We start from the raw sequence: 16,655 nt of genomic DNA, 5'->3' as shown, positions 1-16,655 counted from the left end.
GCACATTCCAGCGCAGAAGCTGGAGCCTCATCCTAAGAGGGGGACATGGGAACTCAAGCTGACACCCTACACAGGATGTCTGAAACGCTGGCCACACAGTCAGTGCAGTTTGACAAGCTGCTGCAGGCGGTGCTGGACACTAAAACCTCACTGGAGGGGAAAATCGATTCAGTAGTGTTGGAAGTTAACCTCCTCTGAACGGAACACAGTAAACTGGTGGACACAGTCACCATCACTGAATCAGCACTCAAAACGTCTCAACCTGATATCTCAGGCATGAAAGCTCAAATTAGACGCATGGAGGCTGAAATAACACTACTGCAACGAAGAGCCGAGGACGCAGGAGTGAGCCCACCGGATCCTGGGAGGACCGCTGCACCCCAGCACTCCTCCCCGACCGCTGATCGAAAGATTTCTAAAGTACCGCAACAGGAACCAGGTCCTACAGGGCTTTCGGACTCTGGGTCCTGTCCAAATGGATAACACTGTGGTCACGGCCTACCCAGATTATACAGTGGAAGTTCAGTGCAGGCGAGCCTCCTTCACCAAAGTGAAGCAATTGCTACGAGATAAGCATATCACTTACTCCCTCATGTTTCCGGCCCGACTGCAAGTAGTGGATGGAGACAGAACCCTCATTTTCCCAGCCCCGGAGGATGCATGGACGTGGCTACGTGCCAAGGGCCTGGTGGACCCAGTCAGGGAGGACGACGGACACGGAGACTGGCTCAACCCGTGCCCTCGGAGGAAGAAGAAAACGGGCACTGGGGTTGAGACGCGCCAGTCTAAGTCACAGGCGGCGGACGGACTGGCACAAGCCTTAAAAGAGGCCAACACGTTTGCGACAGCGCAAACATTGATCAGAAGTGAAATCAGAAACACAGACTCAGGCTCATCACAGAGTCAACTTAGTCCCCCTTCATCACCGCTAATATTTGGTCCTGACCTCACACCATGCACGGCTGATGATATCTGAGACAATGCATTAGAGCACATGCTAGCCGGAAGTCTGAGCCCTGCAAAACACAAAAGAACACCATAAGACATTTGTGTCCTGCTCGGAGTTCCTCCTGCCATGGCTGGCTAGAGTCCACGATCCAGACATGCATGCACCCCTGTGGCTGTGATAGGGACATAGCCGGCTGCCACGTCAGATCCTGCTTCGCTGGGGAGGCTGTGTTCGAGAGGCGGAGCGTCCGAGACCGTAAAGGAAGTAAGACTATCCCCATGGGCCGCAAGTGCGGGCCGATCCATGTCCTATCCCAGCCGCGCCCCTGCACCCGTGTGGGTTTCCGAATGGAACTTGATCAGACTAGTGCCTATGTCAGTACCGGTTGTGCCACAAGGTTTATTGTAGCTTTGTTTATTGTACGTTTTTCTATAACTTTCTATCTCTTCTCTGTACATTATTTCTCTCACGCTCGTGGGGTGGAGGGAGGTGGGGTGGGGTAGGAGGGATGGGTGGGTTGACAGGTGGGTGGTTCCCGAGGTGCAACGGACTCCCGCTCCTGCGGGGGCGCTGCGGTACTACACACTCACGCAGTCATGGCTACATACATTTTAACTTGGAATGCGAGAGGCATGGCTAACATTCCCAAAAGCTGTAGAATATATGCTTTACCTCAAACACCATAAAATACATATAGCTATACTTCAAGAGACCCATCTTACAGTTCATGAACTGGGCAATATTGGCAAGAAGTGGTCGGGATCGATATATGGTACTAAAACATCGCATATGCAAGAGGGGTGTTGATATGGATCGCCCCTGGAGTCCCTTATACGGTTAAACAAGCACAAATAGATGAGGACGGCAGATATGTCCACTTAATAGGCAAACTGGATGGGAAACAACTGGCTATTACGGGTATATATGCACCTAACACCAAGCAGGGAGATTTTCTGTTGTCCACATCTGTGCGGCTGACACAGGACCGGTCATTGCTCAGTATTTGGGGAGGGGACTTTAATTGTGTACCAGACGTAGCCATGGAAAGATCTCACCCGGCGCTCGAGGGCGCCCACAACAGGAGACTCTCTCAGGCGCTGCAGACTTGGATGCTGGAGAGGAAACTTCATGACGTCTGGAGGGGTATCCCCTGGACAGAAAATACTCCTTCTTCTCCCCGGTACATCACCTTCATACTCGTATAGACTTATTGTTGAGCTCATATGAGCTAACTCACCATCTTCAAAGAGCCAAGACCCTATCGGACCATTGTCCCCTGGTTGCTACTGTACGATGGGGAAGGACGATCACACGTATTCCCACAGGGGGACCGATCCACTAGGCTGCTGGCCTGGCTGGTGAAAGGCGAACAACAACACATCCCCATAAGCGCCATCCGTTTGGATTCTGGAACCATAGTCAATACGCAGTTGGAGATAAATGAGGCTTTCAGACAATACTACAGTATTCTGTACGCGGCTGGGCCTCCTCTGCCCCGGAGCAGATGGAGGAATTTTTTCAGGCATCTCAGCTAACTCGCTTGACAGATATACAGTTACTTGAATTGGAGAAACCTACAGAAATGGATTAGCTCCAACGAGCTTTACGACAATTAGCCCATAATAAAGCTCCTGGGGGAGACGGTCTGCCAGCTGAGTACTATCAAACTTTCTCGGCGCAGACGCTTACACCATACATAGAAATGCTGACGGAGGCGTTCGAACTGGGTTGTCTTCCAGTGTCACAGCGCAAGGCAGTTATAGTGGTCCTTCACAAAAAGGGCCGTGATCCCCTTGACATTCGGTCATATATCCCCCTGTCACTGCTGAACTCAGACTGCAAACTGCTGGGAAAGGTGTTTGTGAATCGTCTTCTAACACGAATGCCAATCCTGGTTCACCCGGATCAATCCGATTTTATACCCGGCCGTAGAACTTTTATCAATATTAGATGCCTTTTGAGGCTTATAGCAGGGACCCCAGAATAAGACTATGCACGTGTCGCGGTCTCTCTGGATGTAGAAAAGGCATTCAACACACTAGGTTGGCCTTTCCTGATGGAGGCACTGAAGCACATGGGATTCGGTAACATATTCATATATAAATTCTATACACAGACCCGAAAGCGAGAGTTAAGACTGGTGGGATTGTTTCAGAGGAGTTTACAATAGGTAGAGGCACGAGACAGGACTGTCCCTTGTCGCCCCTCCTGTTTGAACTGGCGATCGAGCCACTAGCCGCGCGGCTGCAAAGCACGGCTCAACACTGGGGCATTCTAGAGGAAAACAAACATCGGATCATCTCCTTATATGCGGATGACGCATTAATATATCTTCGTAACTGCTCCGAATCCGTCCCGGATCTATTACGCTTGTTGGACTCCTTCGGCGACCTGTCCGGTCTATGAGTAAATTGGTTGAAATCTTGTTTATTCCCGATGCGGCCGATTCCGGAACCGCAGAGGGTTACGATCTCTGCATATGCTCTGCCGTGGTGTTATACCACTTTCAAATACTTAGGGGTACACATATATCATGACGACACGGATCTCAGGGAAGGGGGAACCTGGGTCGGACGATCAGATCAATAAGAGGTTCCTTGCCCTTTTGGTGCTCGCTCCCGCTGTCACCCTTAGGGAGAGTAGCAATTGCAAAAATTATCATCCTCCCCGCGTATTGTATTATTTTTCAGCTTTATCGCTAGTGATTCCTAAGACCTTCTTCGAACCTCTGACCAGCCTGTTGATCAAATTGATATGGGGCAGAGGACGCCGGCGAGTGGCCCTAGCCAAGATTTATTTGCCGCTTGAGCAGGGGGGGATGGGTGTGCTGCAGTTTGAGCTATACTATGCAGCGGCGCAGATACATTTGATTATGGGTTGGCTGTGCGATCCCCTCGGTTTAGAGGGCTGCATGGTGGGCACCTCACTGGGACATTCAGACGTATTGAGATGGCTTATTGGTTGGGACAGCCCGCCGCACCTCAGTGATACCTTGATGAGTGTAGCTGATCGGGTCTAGCGCCGGTACGTGATGGCGGGAAGACGGTCACCGCCGTACTCACCCAGGATCCCCCTGCTAGCCATCCCCGGAATAGACAAGATAAGTGGACAACATGGTCTGGCTGCCTGGTCCACAAAGGGTATACAAACTATAGGAGACATTTTCGGGGAGGGACGTTTCTTATAGTATGAGGCGCTAGCGAGTGCACACAACCTACTGCATATGGGGCGCTGCAGAGTCTGGTGCACGATACATGGGGGAACGGCAACAACAAACCACAAGCTTCATTTTTTTTGCTTTACAACGCTAATAGCTCTAACTCGAACAAATGCGAGACCCGCTGCATTGAAAATGCGTGTTTCTATTTTGCTCCTGACCTAAGGTAATACCTTCTTCTTTCTAATTTATTCCACACTTCTGTTTGTTACCCCAATAATTAATTCAGATTGCATTTTTCCCTTTTTTGTTGTTGCTTTGCGTACTATTTATAGATGCCATTTCAAAATGTCTACCGTTTTCTGCAGAACACTCCTCGACTAAACATTCCAGCTCATTATTGAATGTCCTTTTTCTTTTTCTGGAAACACCCTTCCGTGAAGCCATTTTGTATCCTCTGAAGGTATTAGAACAAATCCAAAGATCTGCTTCTCTTCTGTGCTATAAATGTTTGCTTTTGAAACACTTCCTGGGTCCCGAATGTCATAATTTACTGCCAACGCGTTGTCTGTAATTTTTGAATGTCGATTCGGTTTTTGAGATGAATGTTAAATTCCTATTAGGAATTCATAATTTAAAAATATTTGATATTAAGGGGTCACTATTTGGGGATAGCTAAGCTTAGTACGTGCTATTTACCGATTCGGAAATAGCAATTGTTTAAATATTCCAATTCGGAAATAGCAATTCTTTAAGTATTCCTATTTCTGATTCGCAAAAATAAAATTTCATACATCAGGCACCAAGAGTGTTATGCACCAGCTTTACCAGTCCATGCAAGATTCATATCTGAAACCTTGAAGCTTTTAACTCAATCTTTCCTTAGCCTAAGGTTGATAAATAGGGTTCCATTTGGGTAACAATAAACATGTAGTATTAAGTGGCCAAAACGTCAGTTTGTATTGTTATATAGTGATTAATGTTTGTGTCATTACAAACAGAGACAGACATACTTACAGAGCACATATAGACCTACATCATATAGACACAGAGTGTCAGAAACGTAAAAAAACACTCCAAATCTCAGTTTATTTCTTGGCAACATGTGAAGTGGCACACTGTGCATCTTTGTTTCCACTGATGGGCTGTTGTGTGTGGCAGAGCTTCCAGATGTGCTCTGTCTGTTCTACAACTGCTCCCTGCTAGGACAGAGCTCGGGCAAAGGGCATTGGAACTGCTGGAAGAAGCACTTGCATCTCTGCATAATGAGGCACATACTGTTTTTTTGTGGGCACCCCTACATGTATCCCACTGTCAGCATTCTGCACTAAGACACAGTCTGAATGATATGTGGGGATGACCCAGAAAATTGTTCCGGATCAAAACTATTCAGGAATCTGACTTTGCCCAGCCAGACAACACCAGTAGTGAATAGAACAGTTTAGGCAGAGCATCACAAATATATACATCACAGCCCATATAGGGCATTTAATTCGATACAATTGTGCTCACAGCAGTACAAACCATGAGGAAATAACAGATACTAACCATCCAATAGAATACATCGAGACTGAACATCCCAAACACATGTAACACAGCATCGATAACAAATAGACTGTGTATCATGCCCACACCAGCATCCACCTTCTAGACTCACCACAACTCTTTAATAAAATGCAATATTTTGAAGTTATAACAACCAGCCAACATAGTTCAGATAGACTAGTTCATGTTATGTGCACTTGTATAGTGCACAAAGCACGAGGGAGGGTATCCTGAAACTGAAGCAGTGGCTGTATGGGCCAAGCCATGGTCACGGCTTGGTGAAGAGCCAGATCTTCAGTTTCTTGTGGAAATAAGAGCTAAGGAGGATGCGCCAACGTGCAGGGACAGGTCATTCCAGGCTTAGGAGGGAGCTGGGAGAAGGCATGACTGCCTCACCTGCCTCTGTAAATGCATGATGTGCGTGTGAGTAGGAATCCAGCTGAGCGGATGTGCCTGATAGGTTAGTAGAAGTTTATGCGGTTGTTGAGGTACAAAGAGCCAGTGTTGTTTAAGGATTTGTATGTGTGCATGAGGAGTTTGAAGAATGCTCATTTGTGGACTGCGAACCACTGGAGCTGTCTGGGGTGCAGGGTGATGTGAGTGCAGGGGCGAGGTTGAGGTTGAGGGTGATCCTTGCCACCGAGTTCTGTAAGTTATGTATGGTCTGGAGTCTTCGGGTCAGATAAGTGTTGATTTCAGCATAGAGTGCTGTGCTGTAGTGCAGCTCGCCGATGATGAGTGACAGTTCTGTGAATCTTGGCGGGTATGTCATTTGAAGATGTCCTTAAGCATTTGGACTGTGTGAAAGCAGTACACGGAGGCTGGGTTTACGTAGCTGATCATAATGAGTTGGTTGTTGATTACTGTTGAGAGGTTTTTTGCGTAGGTTGCCAGAAAGGTTGTGGGTCAGAGTTCAGCAGGCCACCAGGTGGAGTCCCAGATTGAGATGTCTTAGCCAAAGATTACTACTTCCTTCTTGTCTGTGTTGAGCTTGAGGCAGTTGTCATCAATCTGGTGGCGTCAGCCACACAGCTGGAAAAACTGGCCTGGGTGTTTAGTGTCTTGTCAGAGAGGGAGAGTATGAGCTGGGTGTGGCCAGCCCAGGATATGATGTTGATTCTGTGACATAGATGATGCTGGTAATTCAGGTCATGTAGAGTGAGGTCAACAGAGTGAGGCTGACTGAAGATCCTCACGGAACTCAGTATATGTAAGGTTGACGACATCCAAGGTGAAGGCCAGGCTGGCTGACTGGATGTGTTCTGTCAGAAAGGAGCAAATTCAGAAAAGTACGGGACCTTGGATGTCAACTTTATTATGTCGTTGGATAAGGATGGGGTGGGAGACGGTGTTGAAGGCTGCAGAAAGATCTAGTAGGATGAGCGCCATGGTGTCACCTCTGTCGATGATCATCAGGATGTCACCTGTGGTGGGGAAGAGGGTGGACTCTGTACTGTGGCTGATCCTAAATCCAGATTGAGTGGTGTTGAGGAGGTGGTTGTCAGTGAGGCAGTGGCTAGGAGTATGTTTTTCAGCTTTTCTATTACTTTTGCCAGGTTGGTTAACAGGGAGATAGGCCATTTCTGGGTCTGCTGAAGGTTTCTTGAGGACAAGTAGTGCTGTGGCATATTTCCAGGTATCTGGGCAGGTAGCTGTGATGATTGAGTCATTCAAGATTAGGGTGAGGGTAAGGGCTGCACTGATGGCATCCAGTCCTTCGATGAAGGCTTGGGGAGTGCAGGGCTTTTAGGGTGCTCCAGAGAGTATTGACTGATTGATTGTTGCGGTGTCTTGAGTGATGATGATGAATCAGGCAGTCAGGCTGGTCCTGTGGGTGTTGGTAGAGATGGCCAGGAGGGCGGCGACGGTGGAAGGGTCCAGTTGGGGTGGGAGGTTTTCGTAGATACTGGTGAGCTTGCTGCTCATGAATAAAGATGTCTGCATGCTGAAGAGGTTCTGAGAGGGGGTTACCCTGATGGAGCTTGCTGTCACTGTGGTAAAGTCTTTACTTATGGCAAAGATTTCCTTGGCACTGTTGGTGCTGCTTTTGATGTGGTCAGTGAGCGCAGAGTATTTGGTGGCTCTGATTTGCTGATGTTAGCATTTGACGATAGATTAGCAGGTACTTGTCGGTGTCATTCCGACTTTGTCTCCATCTGTGTTCATGTAGCTTGCAGTGGCCCTTGGTGAGCATGAGCTCTTCTGTGTACCAGCTTGCTCACGGTCTGGTTCTTGTGGCTTTGATGGTTTTGAGCGAAGCCAGGGTGTCTGTGCAGGCAGTGATCCAAGTGTTGAAGTTGGAGAACGGTTTGGTATGTTTTTGCTGTGCCGTAGCTGGTAGTGTTGAAGTCTGGAAGACCAAGATGCTTCTGATATCTTGTTCCAGTCCTACTGAGAAGATGTGGTGATGGTATTTCTGCGGTAGTGTGGGATGGGTATGCTGAAGTTGATGGTCTGTCCAGGTGATTAGTGTGGGCTTATCTACTGTGACGTCGCTGAAACTGGTGAAAGTGGAGGTCAGTAGGTGCAGTGGTGTGAGTGGAGCCTTCCACTCGCTGGGTGAATCTGAGGTTGGACAGGTCTTTGAGGAAGCTGCTGGTGTTGGGATCAGTGAAGTCCCCCAGGTGGTAGTTTAGGTCGCCAGGGAGGTTGAAGGCAGTGGAGTCAAGTATTGGGGCAACAAAGCCTGCAATGATGCTACCAAAGTTGATGTGTGGTTCAGAAGGGTGGTGGATGGGGGTGTCTCTCAGGGTGTAGTTGTGGTGATGAGGAGTTTGAAGGTCAAGTGTTACATGTTACTGATGGTGCTTCCGATGTGACAAAGATTACACCTCCAGGTCGGTTTGTCCTGTCCTGTGTTGCAATTATGTATCTGGGGAGGACTGCCATGGTGATGACGGGAGCTGACAAGGGAGTCAGCCAGATTTCAGTCAGGAGCAGCAAGTCTGGTGAGCAATCGTGTAGTAGATCCCAAATTTCAGTGGCGTGTTGAGTGAAAGAGCAAGTGTTGAGGACTATGCAGGACAGGGAGGGGGATAGTGTAGTGAGGTTCATATGTGTGTGTTGCTGTGTGTGTTGAGTGTGTTGGGTGTGTGAGGTGCATTGCGGGAGTGAGGTGGGTGCGGGAAAGTGCATGTGAAATGTCACGTGGCGTAGGAGAATGCACCTTCAGTGTTGGGCAGCGAGCCACTGCAGCAGTGTGGTAGAGATAACCAGGGCTGTTATGGGCCCCCTAAAAGGACAAAGTCCTGCCAATTGTTACATTCACTTCGTAAACACTAAGTAGTTCTCATTTCACATGACCCCGCACACCAAACAGATTTGAAAAGACTTACACCCCCATCCATCAACCACTAAGGCCCTCATTACAACTTTGGCTGTCTTCCATGAAGACCGCCAGTGCTGATGGTCTTCTGCCCACCATATCACGGGTACTGCCGGATTTCAGCCAGACTTTGGGTGGAAATCCGGCAGTAGTCATGCTGGCGGGTGGAGGTGCTCTGGCAGTTCCACCACAAGCCCTGCCCCACCAGTAGGACACCACCCACCGTATTATGGGCCACAATGCAGCCTAGCAGTGTCCTGCTGGCGGGGTGCTGCCGGCAGTGGAAGCACCCCTTCCCGCTTCCTGCTGGACGACTTTCTCCCTGGGTGTATGCGTGGTTGTATGTGTGTCTGAATGTTGAAGTGAGTGCGTGTCTGCATGTAAGTGTGTATGCATGTGAGTATGCGTGCTTGAATGGGTGTGAATATGCATGCTTGAATGGGTGTGAGTATGCGTGCTTGTATCCGTGTATGAATATTGTTGCGAATGAGTGTATGGATGTGTGTCTCAATGCGTGTATGAATGTTGTTGTGAATGCGTGTATGAATGTTGTTGTGAATGCAAGCATGGATGCGTGTGAGTGGATGCGTGTATGTAAGTGTAGGTGAATGGGTGAATGTGTGTATGCGTGGTGCCTGTAGGTGTCTGTGCATGTATGCAGGGTGGGGGGTGCTGTGGCTGAAGGGGAGTGGGAGTGGGGGGTGCTGTGGCTGAAGGGGGTGGGGGTTGGGGGGTCAAGTGCTTGCTGGAGGTGTGGGGGAGGTCTAGTGCTTGCTGAGGAGGTGGAGGAGGGGGGTCAAGTGCTTTATGGGGGGGTTAGGGGGCAGTCTACCGGTGACAGGGAAGAAATTCCCTGTCACCCGTAGCCTTTCAGCCATGGCTTTTGTGGCAGTGCCACCGCCGCAGAAACCATGGTGGAAAGCCAGCTCCTAATACCGCTGGCGGTCTTCTGTGGTCCGCCGGATCGGAGATGATCATCTCCGGCCCGGCAGTTCCAACTGCCAAATGGTATGAGTGGAGAGAGCCAACCCGCCCCACTCATAATGTGGGAGGTCTGCACCGCCAGCCTGTTGGTGGTGGGGCCACCACATTCACCCTGGTTGTCACAACCACCAGGGTCAAAATGACCACCTAATTTACTGACATGTAAATGATCCCCACACAGACACTGTCCCCAGCAAACAAATCACAAATGAACCTCTCATCTTTGAAAGGTTGAAAGGAACTTTAAGTCTGCTACTGGTGCACTCAATGAAAATTACTCTAAAATAATGTTCTTTAGATTAGTAAACACCAGTAAACTCCATAGTCCACACTCTTGATGTAAAATAATCTGCAAAATGTTTCCTAATGCAATCAAATAGCAAACAAGAGTGTTTTGTCACAGCATGGCTGCAATATTGTTTTTAAACAGATCGAACATAATAAGCACATTATTTTCTAACTGCATAATTGGGGTGCTCAGAATACAGAACTGGTGCAGGTTAGCCATGGCAACATCTCCCTAGCAGTGGCTCCTCCGCTTTGGCGGAGGAGCTTCGCCCCCGCAGCAGCAGCAGATGCAAAACCTGAACAATAAAACAATAATTAACTATGTTTATTATCGTTTTATTTTACTGGAGGGCGGGTCGATGAGGGGATGACAGCCATGGAGGGGTGTGCATGTGGGTTTGGCTCAGGACAGCCAAACAGACATGCGCACTGTGCTGTCTCCAACCCGAGCTGTGTTGCCGGGCTGGAGAAAGCAGGCACAGGCTCTCATTCTGCCTGGGAGTGCAACTCGATGGGGACCAGGCCAATCCTGAAGCTGTTGTCATGCTCCCAGCAGCATGACATCAGCATTAGGATTGGCTGCATGGCAGGCTGGGAGCCTGTGCCTGCAAACAACAGTGGAGCCTGAAGATGCGGCGATGCAGGTAAGTTGTTTTTTTTTGTGTTGTTTTTCGTAACCTCCCACCCCCTCTCAACTCCCCCACTTTGTCCTGGTACCAGCCATGACTGCATCTTCCATTAGCTTGCAAGCAGACTGTAGCACCACAAAAGCCTAACACAATGGTTATTATTGCTATTCGTTCATGTCACATAAGTGTTCAACCAAGGTCTATGTTAATTATTCTAATGTAAGAGGACCACTGCATGCTAAAAGAGAGGCTTAATTTACCTGAAACATGGGGTATGTAAGAAAGGTCTCCAGCATCCTTCCCTCGCAGGCGGGGTTAGATTCATATTGCTTCAGGAGCTTGTCAAAATCTCTGTTTTGCTTACAGTTTGCCAGCACTTGCAGACTGTATTGGTGATTACGAACAAATTCTTGGTAAATGTTCAGCATTGGGAGCAGAATATCAAATAAGTCAGCTAGGTAAAATAACAAAGTGTATTGGTTATCCACTTACACTGAATCATAATCAATCACATGACCTTACGTTTTCCGTTCTTACATTAGCATTATTAAAATTCATGCAATTAATAATGAGTGATTATTGTTTTTCACAGATTTCACACAAATGCACATTTTAAAAGATTTTTGTACATATAGTTTACCAGTACTATTGCCAAAGGTGCTTGACACCTCTAATGTCAGGGAATTCCCCTAATTTAGCAATAAAAATTGTGAAACGTGTCAGCCACTTAAACATTCTATACTTATAGGACCCATACATACATAATGAGATTGCATGATGAAAATGTAAAGGCAAATGGCAAAATTCCACAATTGTGTACTGTGTTTCTTACTCATGTGCAGTAACAACCTATAAAAACCTTTTGTGATATGTCTACAACATTTTTTTTCTATGTCTGCCAACACATTTGGGCATCAAATGACAAAGAAATGCAAGCCTATCCCTGTGATGTCTTAGAGAAGTACCAGTAAAATGTAATCCTGGAGAAACATAATAACACCAAACATTGGACAACCCTGTTTATTTTGATTCTGCACCACTTTACGTAATCAAATTGTCGCCCACCTAAGAGGTCTAGCTGATAATAAAGAGCTTGTTTTTGCGAAAAAAGTAGGCAGTTCTAATTGACTTCTCTCGTAATGGGTCATTTTCAAGAAGTAAGCAAAGAAACGTATTCCACTAGTTTTCTTTGATTTAGAATTTCTGACTATCGTCACAGGCCTCTAGTCGAAACGTAGCAAAACACTATTTCTCTAGGCTGCTGACCCTATGGAATTGTCAACACACCAGTGGGCTGGCCAGGATCCATTGTTGAATAATACACACCACTGGTAATAAAAGCATTTCGGACTACCAAAAGAAGTACTCCTGTGCTACCATATTACATACTCTTACATCTGTTTAAGATTTGGCAACAAAACATATAAAATCTGAATAAAATGGGAACATTCAGGATCTGTTTATATACAGGACTGGCTTTAGTGCTGGTGGTGGCCGGTGTGACAGTTGTTTTTTTTTGGGTGCCCCCCCCCTCCGATAACCTCCTTCTCCATGAATTTCCACACTAAAATTCTCAAATAGTGGTGTAACAAAACTTTAGGGGGGCCCCCTGCAAAGTACATGGAGGGCCTCCCCCTCTGAACGTACTTAGGAGCTCTCAGTCTAGGGCACTGTGCTGATGGGGCTCCCTGGAGCTGGGGCCGCTATGTACTACAGGGTCTGTGGGGCCTTTGTTACACCACTGCCAACAGGGCCCCTCATCTCTCCATAGCCTCTCTCTGACATACATTTAATTTGTTATAGCGCCACTCATAGTTCACTCACTCAGTTCTTTGGTCTGCGTGGTACACGTTGTTTGCAACAGGCCCATTAACACTCTGTCCTACTTTATAAGGAGTCAAAACTGCCCCTAGAGAAAATACAAATCTCTCACCAGTAGGAACATTAATCACCGGAAGTTCACCTTCTTTTAATTCCATAAGTTATTTTTAAAACAAACACCCCCAACCAAAGTCAGCGCCAGGTACAGCTGCACTGCTCGCACCATCCTAAAGCAGCCGTGTTCATGTACATCCAGTCAAGGGTGGCTCCTCCATTAGGGAGGTGGAGCGCTGCCCCCCCTCCCTTCGCCCGGACGCAGCGACAGCTGCAAAACCTTTCAAAGAAAAGGATAATAAACTCTGTTTATTTTATTATCCTTTTCTTTTAAAGGGGCGGGGCCATGGGGGTGACAAGCCGTGAGGAGGAGTGCGTAGCACTCAACCACAGTGTGCATGTATGTTTGGCCGGCTGTCTCGGGCCGGCTAAACAGACATGCGCAGTGTGCACTAGCCAAACATACATGCGCAGTGTGCTCTCTCCAGCCCAGCAACAGAGTTGCAGGGCTGGAGAGCCTGCACAGGCTCCCAGTCTGCCTGGGAGCGCCGTCGCTGGACGCTCCCAGCCAGTCCTGACGCTGCTTTGAGCAGCATCAGGATTGGCCGCAGGGCAGGTTGGGAGCCTGTGCCTGCAGCAAGACGGAGGAGAAGAGCTGCACGATGAGGAGCGAAGTAAGTGTTTGTTAAAAATTTGATTCATTTTAATGTTTATTCCCCCCGCCGTGCGCCACCCTGCCTCTTCCACGCCCTGCGAGTGGCTCCCGCATCCAATACAAATGGATCAATAGGGAGTTGGACATTTCAGGACCGATTTACAAAGGCATATAATAGTATGCAAAAGAGGATTCCTGTAGTACTGCTTCCCTTACTCATAAATGCTTTTGTGAATTGAAGAACATTTTTTCCAAATGTTAACATTTTACACAGGAGTATGTAATTGAAAAAGTTGGTCCAAGTAGCGCTTATCTAAGCCTCAGAGTAAAGTTTGGTGTTTGACAATCGCAGAGGCAGATTTAGCATTGGTTGACTGCCGTGCACACACAGCAGGGCGATAGTGTGGGAAGGTGGAAAACAAACCTATGCAGCTTCGGCCACTATGGAGCACACTATGAGGACTGTTTATATTTACCTAGAGGCTGGCTAAAGCAGAAGCGTGAGAGAGTGAGTGAGCGAGAACTTTCATTTAGTACTGAAGGCGCTGTCTCCTTGCCAGACAGCTTCTTTCATAGAATGACAGGTGGGGCACCGCCACACAGTCATACATGGAGCATTAACTCAGAAATGTAAGAAGTCACGGAATCAGCAAGTAACAAGCAAAATACAACTACTAGGGGAACATACTCCACAACCAGAAACACGGGACAGTGGCTGTGGCAGGGTGGCCAAGATGGAGCTGGGCAATGAAAATGATTTTGTTGTCAATAATGGTCAATTAATTGTCTAACTTCATGTGTAAGAAGACACGTTCAAGACTCTGCTAAAAAACAAAGGGCCTTGAGGATTCTTTGATGCAACAAAGTCTGACGTTCAAGCATAAAGTCTCCAAACAAAACATACCTTTCGAACCATTTTAAGTACCCAGCGAATTACATGTTTTACTATCTCTTTGCTTGACAGACTAGCCACCAATGTTTAACTAAAAGTAAAAAAACATTTGTGAAAATTGTTTCCCTAGCAGACATATGCAAGGCCCAAGGCGCCAACACTCAAGGCCATATTTGTATCACAATGCACACGGTGAAAACAAGGCATACTAATGTGCAGTTCCTCTTGTGTCTGACATATTTCTGTTAATGCAGAGGATTGTTAAAGGAAAACACACGTTAAAGATTAGTTATTTTAAAATGTAAATGCATTTAAAAGTGTGATCCTTGGTTTTGACATAATTGCGTTTTGTTATGAAAGGTGCTTTGCTCACATAAAATGTCCCTGGATTTACTAAACCCTGCCAGATGGTAGTCACATGTGATTTGAGAAAATAGGTTAACCTAATGGAAAGACTCCAAGGCCAAACTCTATTCCTCTTTTGCTTAGGATTGCAGGAAAAACACAAATGAACGACAATGCAAAGGAAATGCCAGTTTTCAACCGAATAGCAGTATCTATCATTATGATTTAAACTAGTAGCAAACAAACTACTTACCTAAAATTAAAGTAGGCCAATTGGCTATTCTTGCTTTTAATCCCTGGTGAAATATTTCGTGGAGGAACATTATGGTTTCACTGAAAGACAGAAGTAAAGCAATATAGTGTACTTAGTTATTTAAAAATATAAAACGAATTGAACTAGAAAAGATATTCTGCTAATGAACATGTAAAAATGGCCATAAAACAATTACTAGCAAAAGCAGGAGAGTCAAATAGTTTGAATATGAAATCTTTTTGGAACATAGTCGACAATTAACCATTTTGCTATTTGGCATTTCTACAGGCTATATTGTTACATTTCATCAATATACATCCCTACATTTCTTTCATCATGTTAGCAAAGTATTTTTTTTTTTTAGATCCATCCTACGGAATATGGATTTCCCAACTCTGGAAAACAGCTAAATTACACAATGTAATAAAAATAAGTAGGATTTATCTATTAATTAGTAATATTCAATATACATGCAGTACAATCAAAGTAAAACAAAATAAAGCAATACAAAATATTCCACTAAAACTATTTAAAATATGGGATCATTTAAATCCATAAATTCATACAAAAGCATCGTTCTCAAGAGAGTCCATGAATGAGTAATTCAAGTCATGACCAGGCTGACACTAGTACCACCACCTCATCAGCCTACAGCGACTGTGCAGACCCAAGGCTTTACACCTCCTACAGGCAGAGCTGAGCCAGGAGATATTGCGTTGATAGTAGGTTGATAACAGCGAGGGTTAGTCGCTTGAAAACAACCAAATTCCGTTCTCTGCAGCTTTTATTGAACCTGAAGGACTTGTTACCGTCCCACTATCTCCACTATCTCTTCTCCCTCTTGCCCCATTGTAAAAGTAAGCCATAAATACAGACCTTGAAATTCAGGGACTTAGCACCAAACATTTTCATTCTGCTAGGGAAAAACTAATGACACAACCAGCACTTATTTTTTTTTACCAAAAAAGTTAGGGGAATGTGCCTAAATGTTCTCCTAGAAAGTCCTCCACACACCCTCACTACTGGCATTGCCCACTTTCACCTTTGGTGCGGGCCATTAATGCATGGAAACCTCCAGAAATTATGAAAAAAATGGTGCTTTGTTTGTAGGTGTCTTCAGAACATTTAATACAACCATCCACAATATCATTTTGATTACAATATATGAAGTTTCCTATGAATGTTAAATGATTAACTCTTCATGTATGGCTCTTATGACTGCAACTAGTAGTAGAATAATAAAACCACGTGTATCAGTTCTGTTTACTGGTAATATTTAATAATCAGGGCCAATGTAAGTAAAATAAGTGCTGGTGGTGCCAACTGGCATGCTCTGGCTCAAGTGAAGTAGTGGTCACAGCCAATACATCTTGGCTACTTTTGGTGCATATGTTCTGTGGTAACGGTTGAAGGCGGTGCTCATGTGCAGGCACGGCTCCTCTACTAGGGAGGATATTCACCCCCACCAGCAGCATTAGTACTTTTTACACTATGTTTATTATCATTTGTTTTAAAAGGGGGGGGCCACGAACTGTGACGAGCATCGAGGAGCAGTGCACATCACTCCTCCTCACAGTGCATGTATGTCTGGCCGGCTGTCTCGGGCACTGCCGGGCTGGAGACAGCAGGCACAGGCTAGTCTGCCTGGGAGCACCCTGGCTGGGTGCTCCCAGCCAATCCTAATGTTGCTTTGAGCAGCGCCAGGATTGGTCCCAGGGCAGGCTGGGAGCCTAATTCTGCAGTCGAGGAAGGAGGAGC

General features: G+C 46.4%; 1 protein-coding gene across 1 annotated transcript in view; it reads right to left on the bottom strand.

The window, feature by feature from the left end:
* Positions 1-16,655, bottom strand: part of RASGRF2 (Ras protein specific guanine nucleotide releasing factor 2) — a 1,901,930-nt gene that overhangs the window by 1,189,409 nt on the left and 695,866 nt on the right. Inside the window, exons 6-7 of the mRNA XM_069224559.1 lie at positions 14,898-14,977; positions 11,138-11,331 (exon numbers count right to left, since the gene is read on the bottom strand). Of these exons, the coding sequence (XP_069080660.1) occupies positions 11,138-11,331; positions 14,898-14,977 (274 nt within the window). The remainder of the gene's footprint in view (positions 1-11,137; positions 11,332-14,897; positions 14,978-16,655) is intronic.

This window comes from Pleurodeles waltl, chromosome 1_1 (genome assembly GCF_031143425.1).
Source record: "Pleurodeles waltl isolate 20211129_DDA chromosome 1_1, aPleWal1.hap1.20221129, whole genome shotgun sequence".
Lineage (NCBI taxonomy): Eukaryota > Metazoa > Chordata > Amphibia > Caudata > Salamandridae > Pleurodeles > Pleurodeles waltl.
The sequence above is the reverse complement of the archived record's forward strand: the minus strand, read 5'-3'. Positions and strand labels throughout refer to the sequence as shown.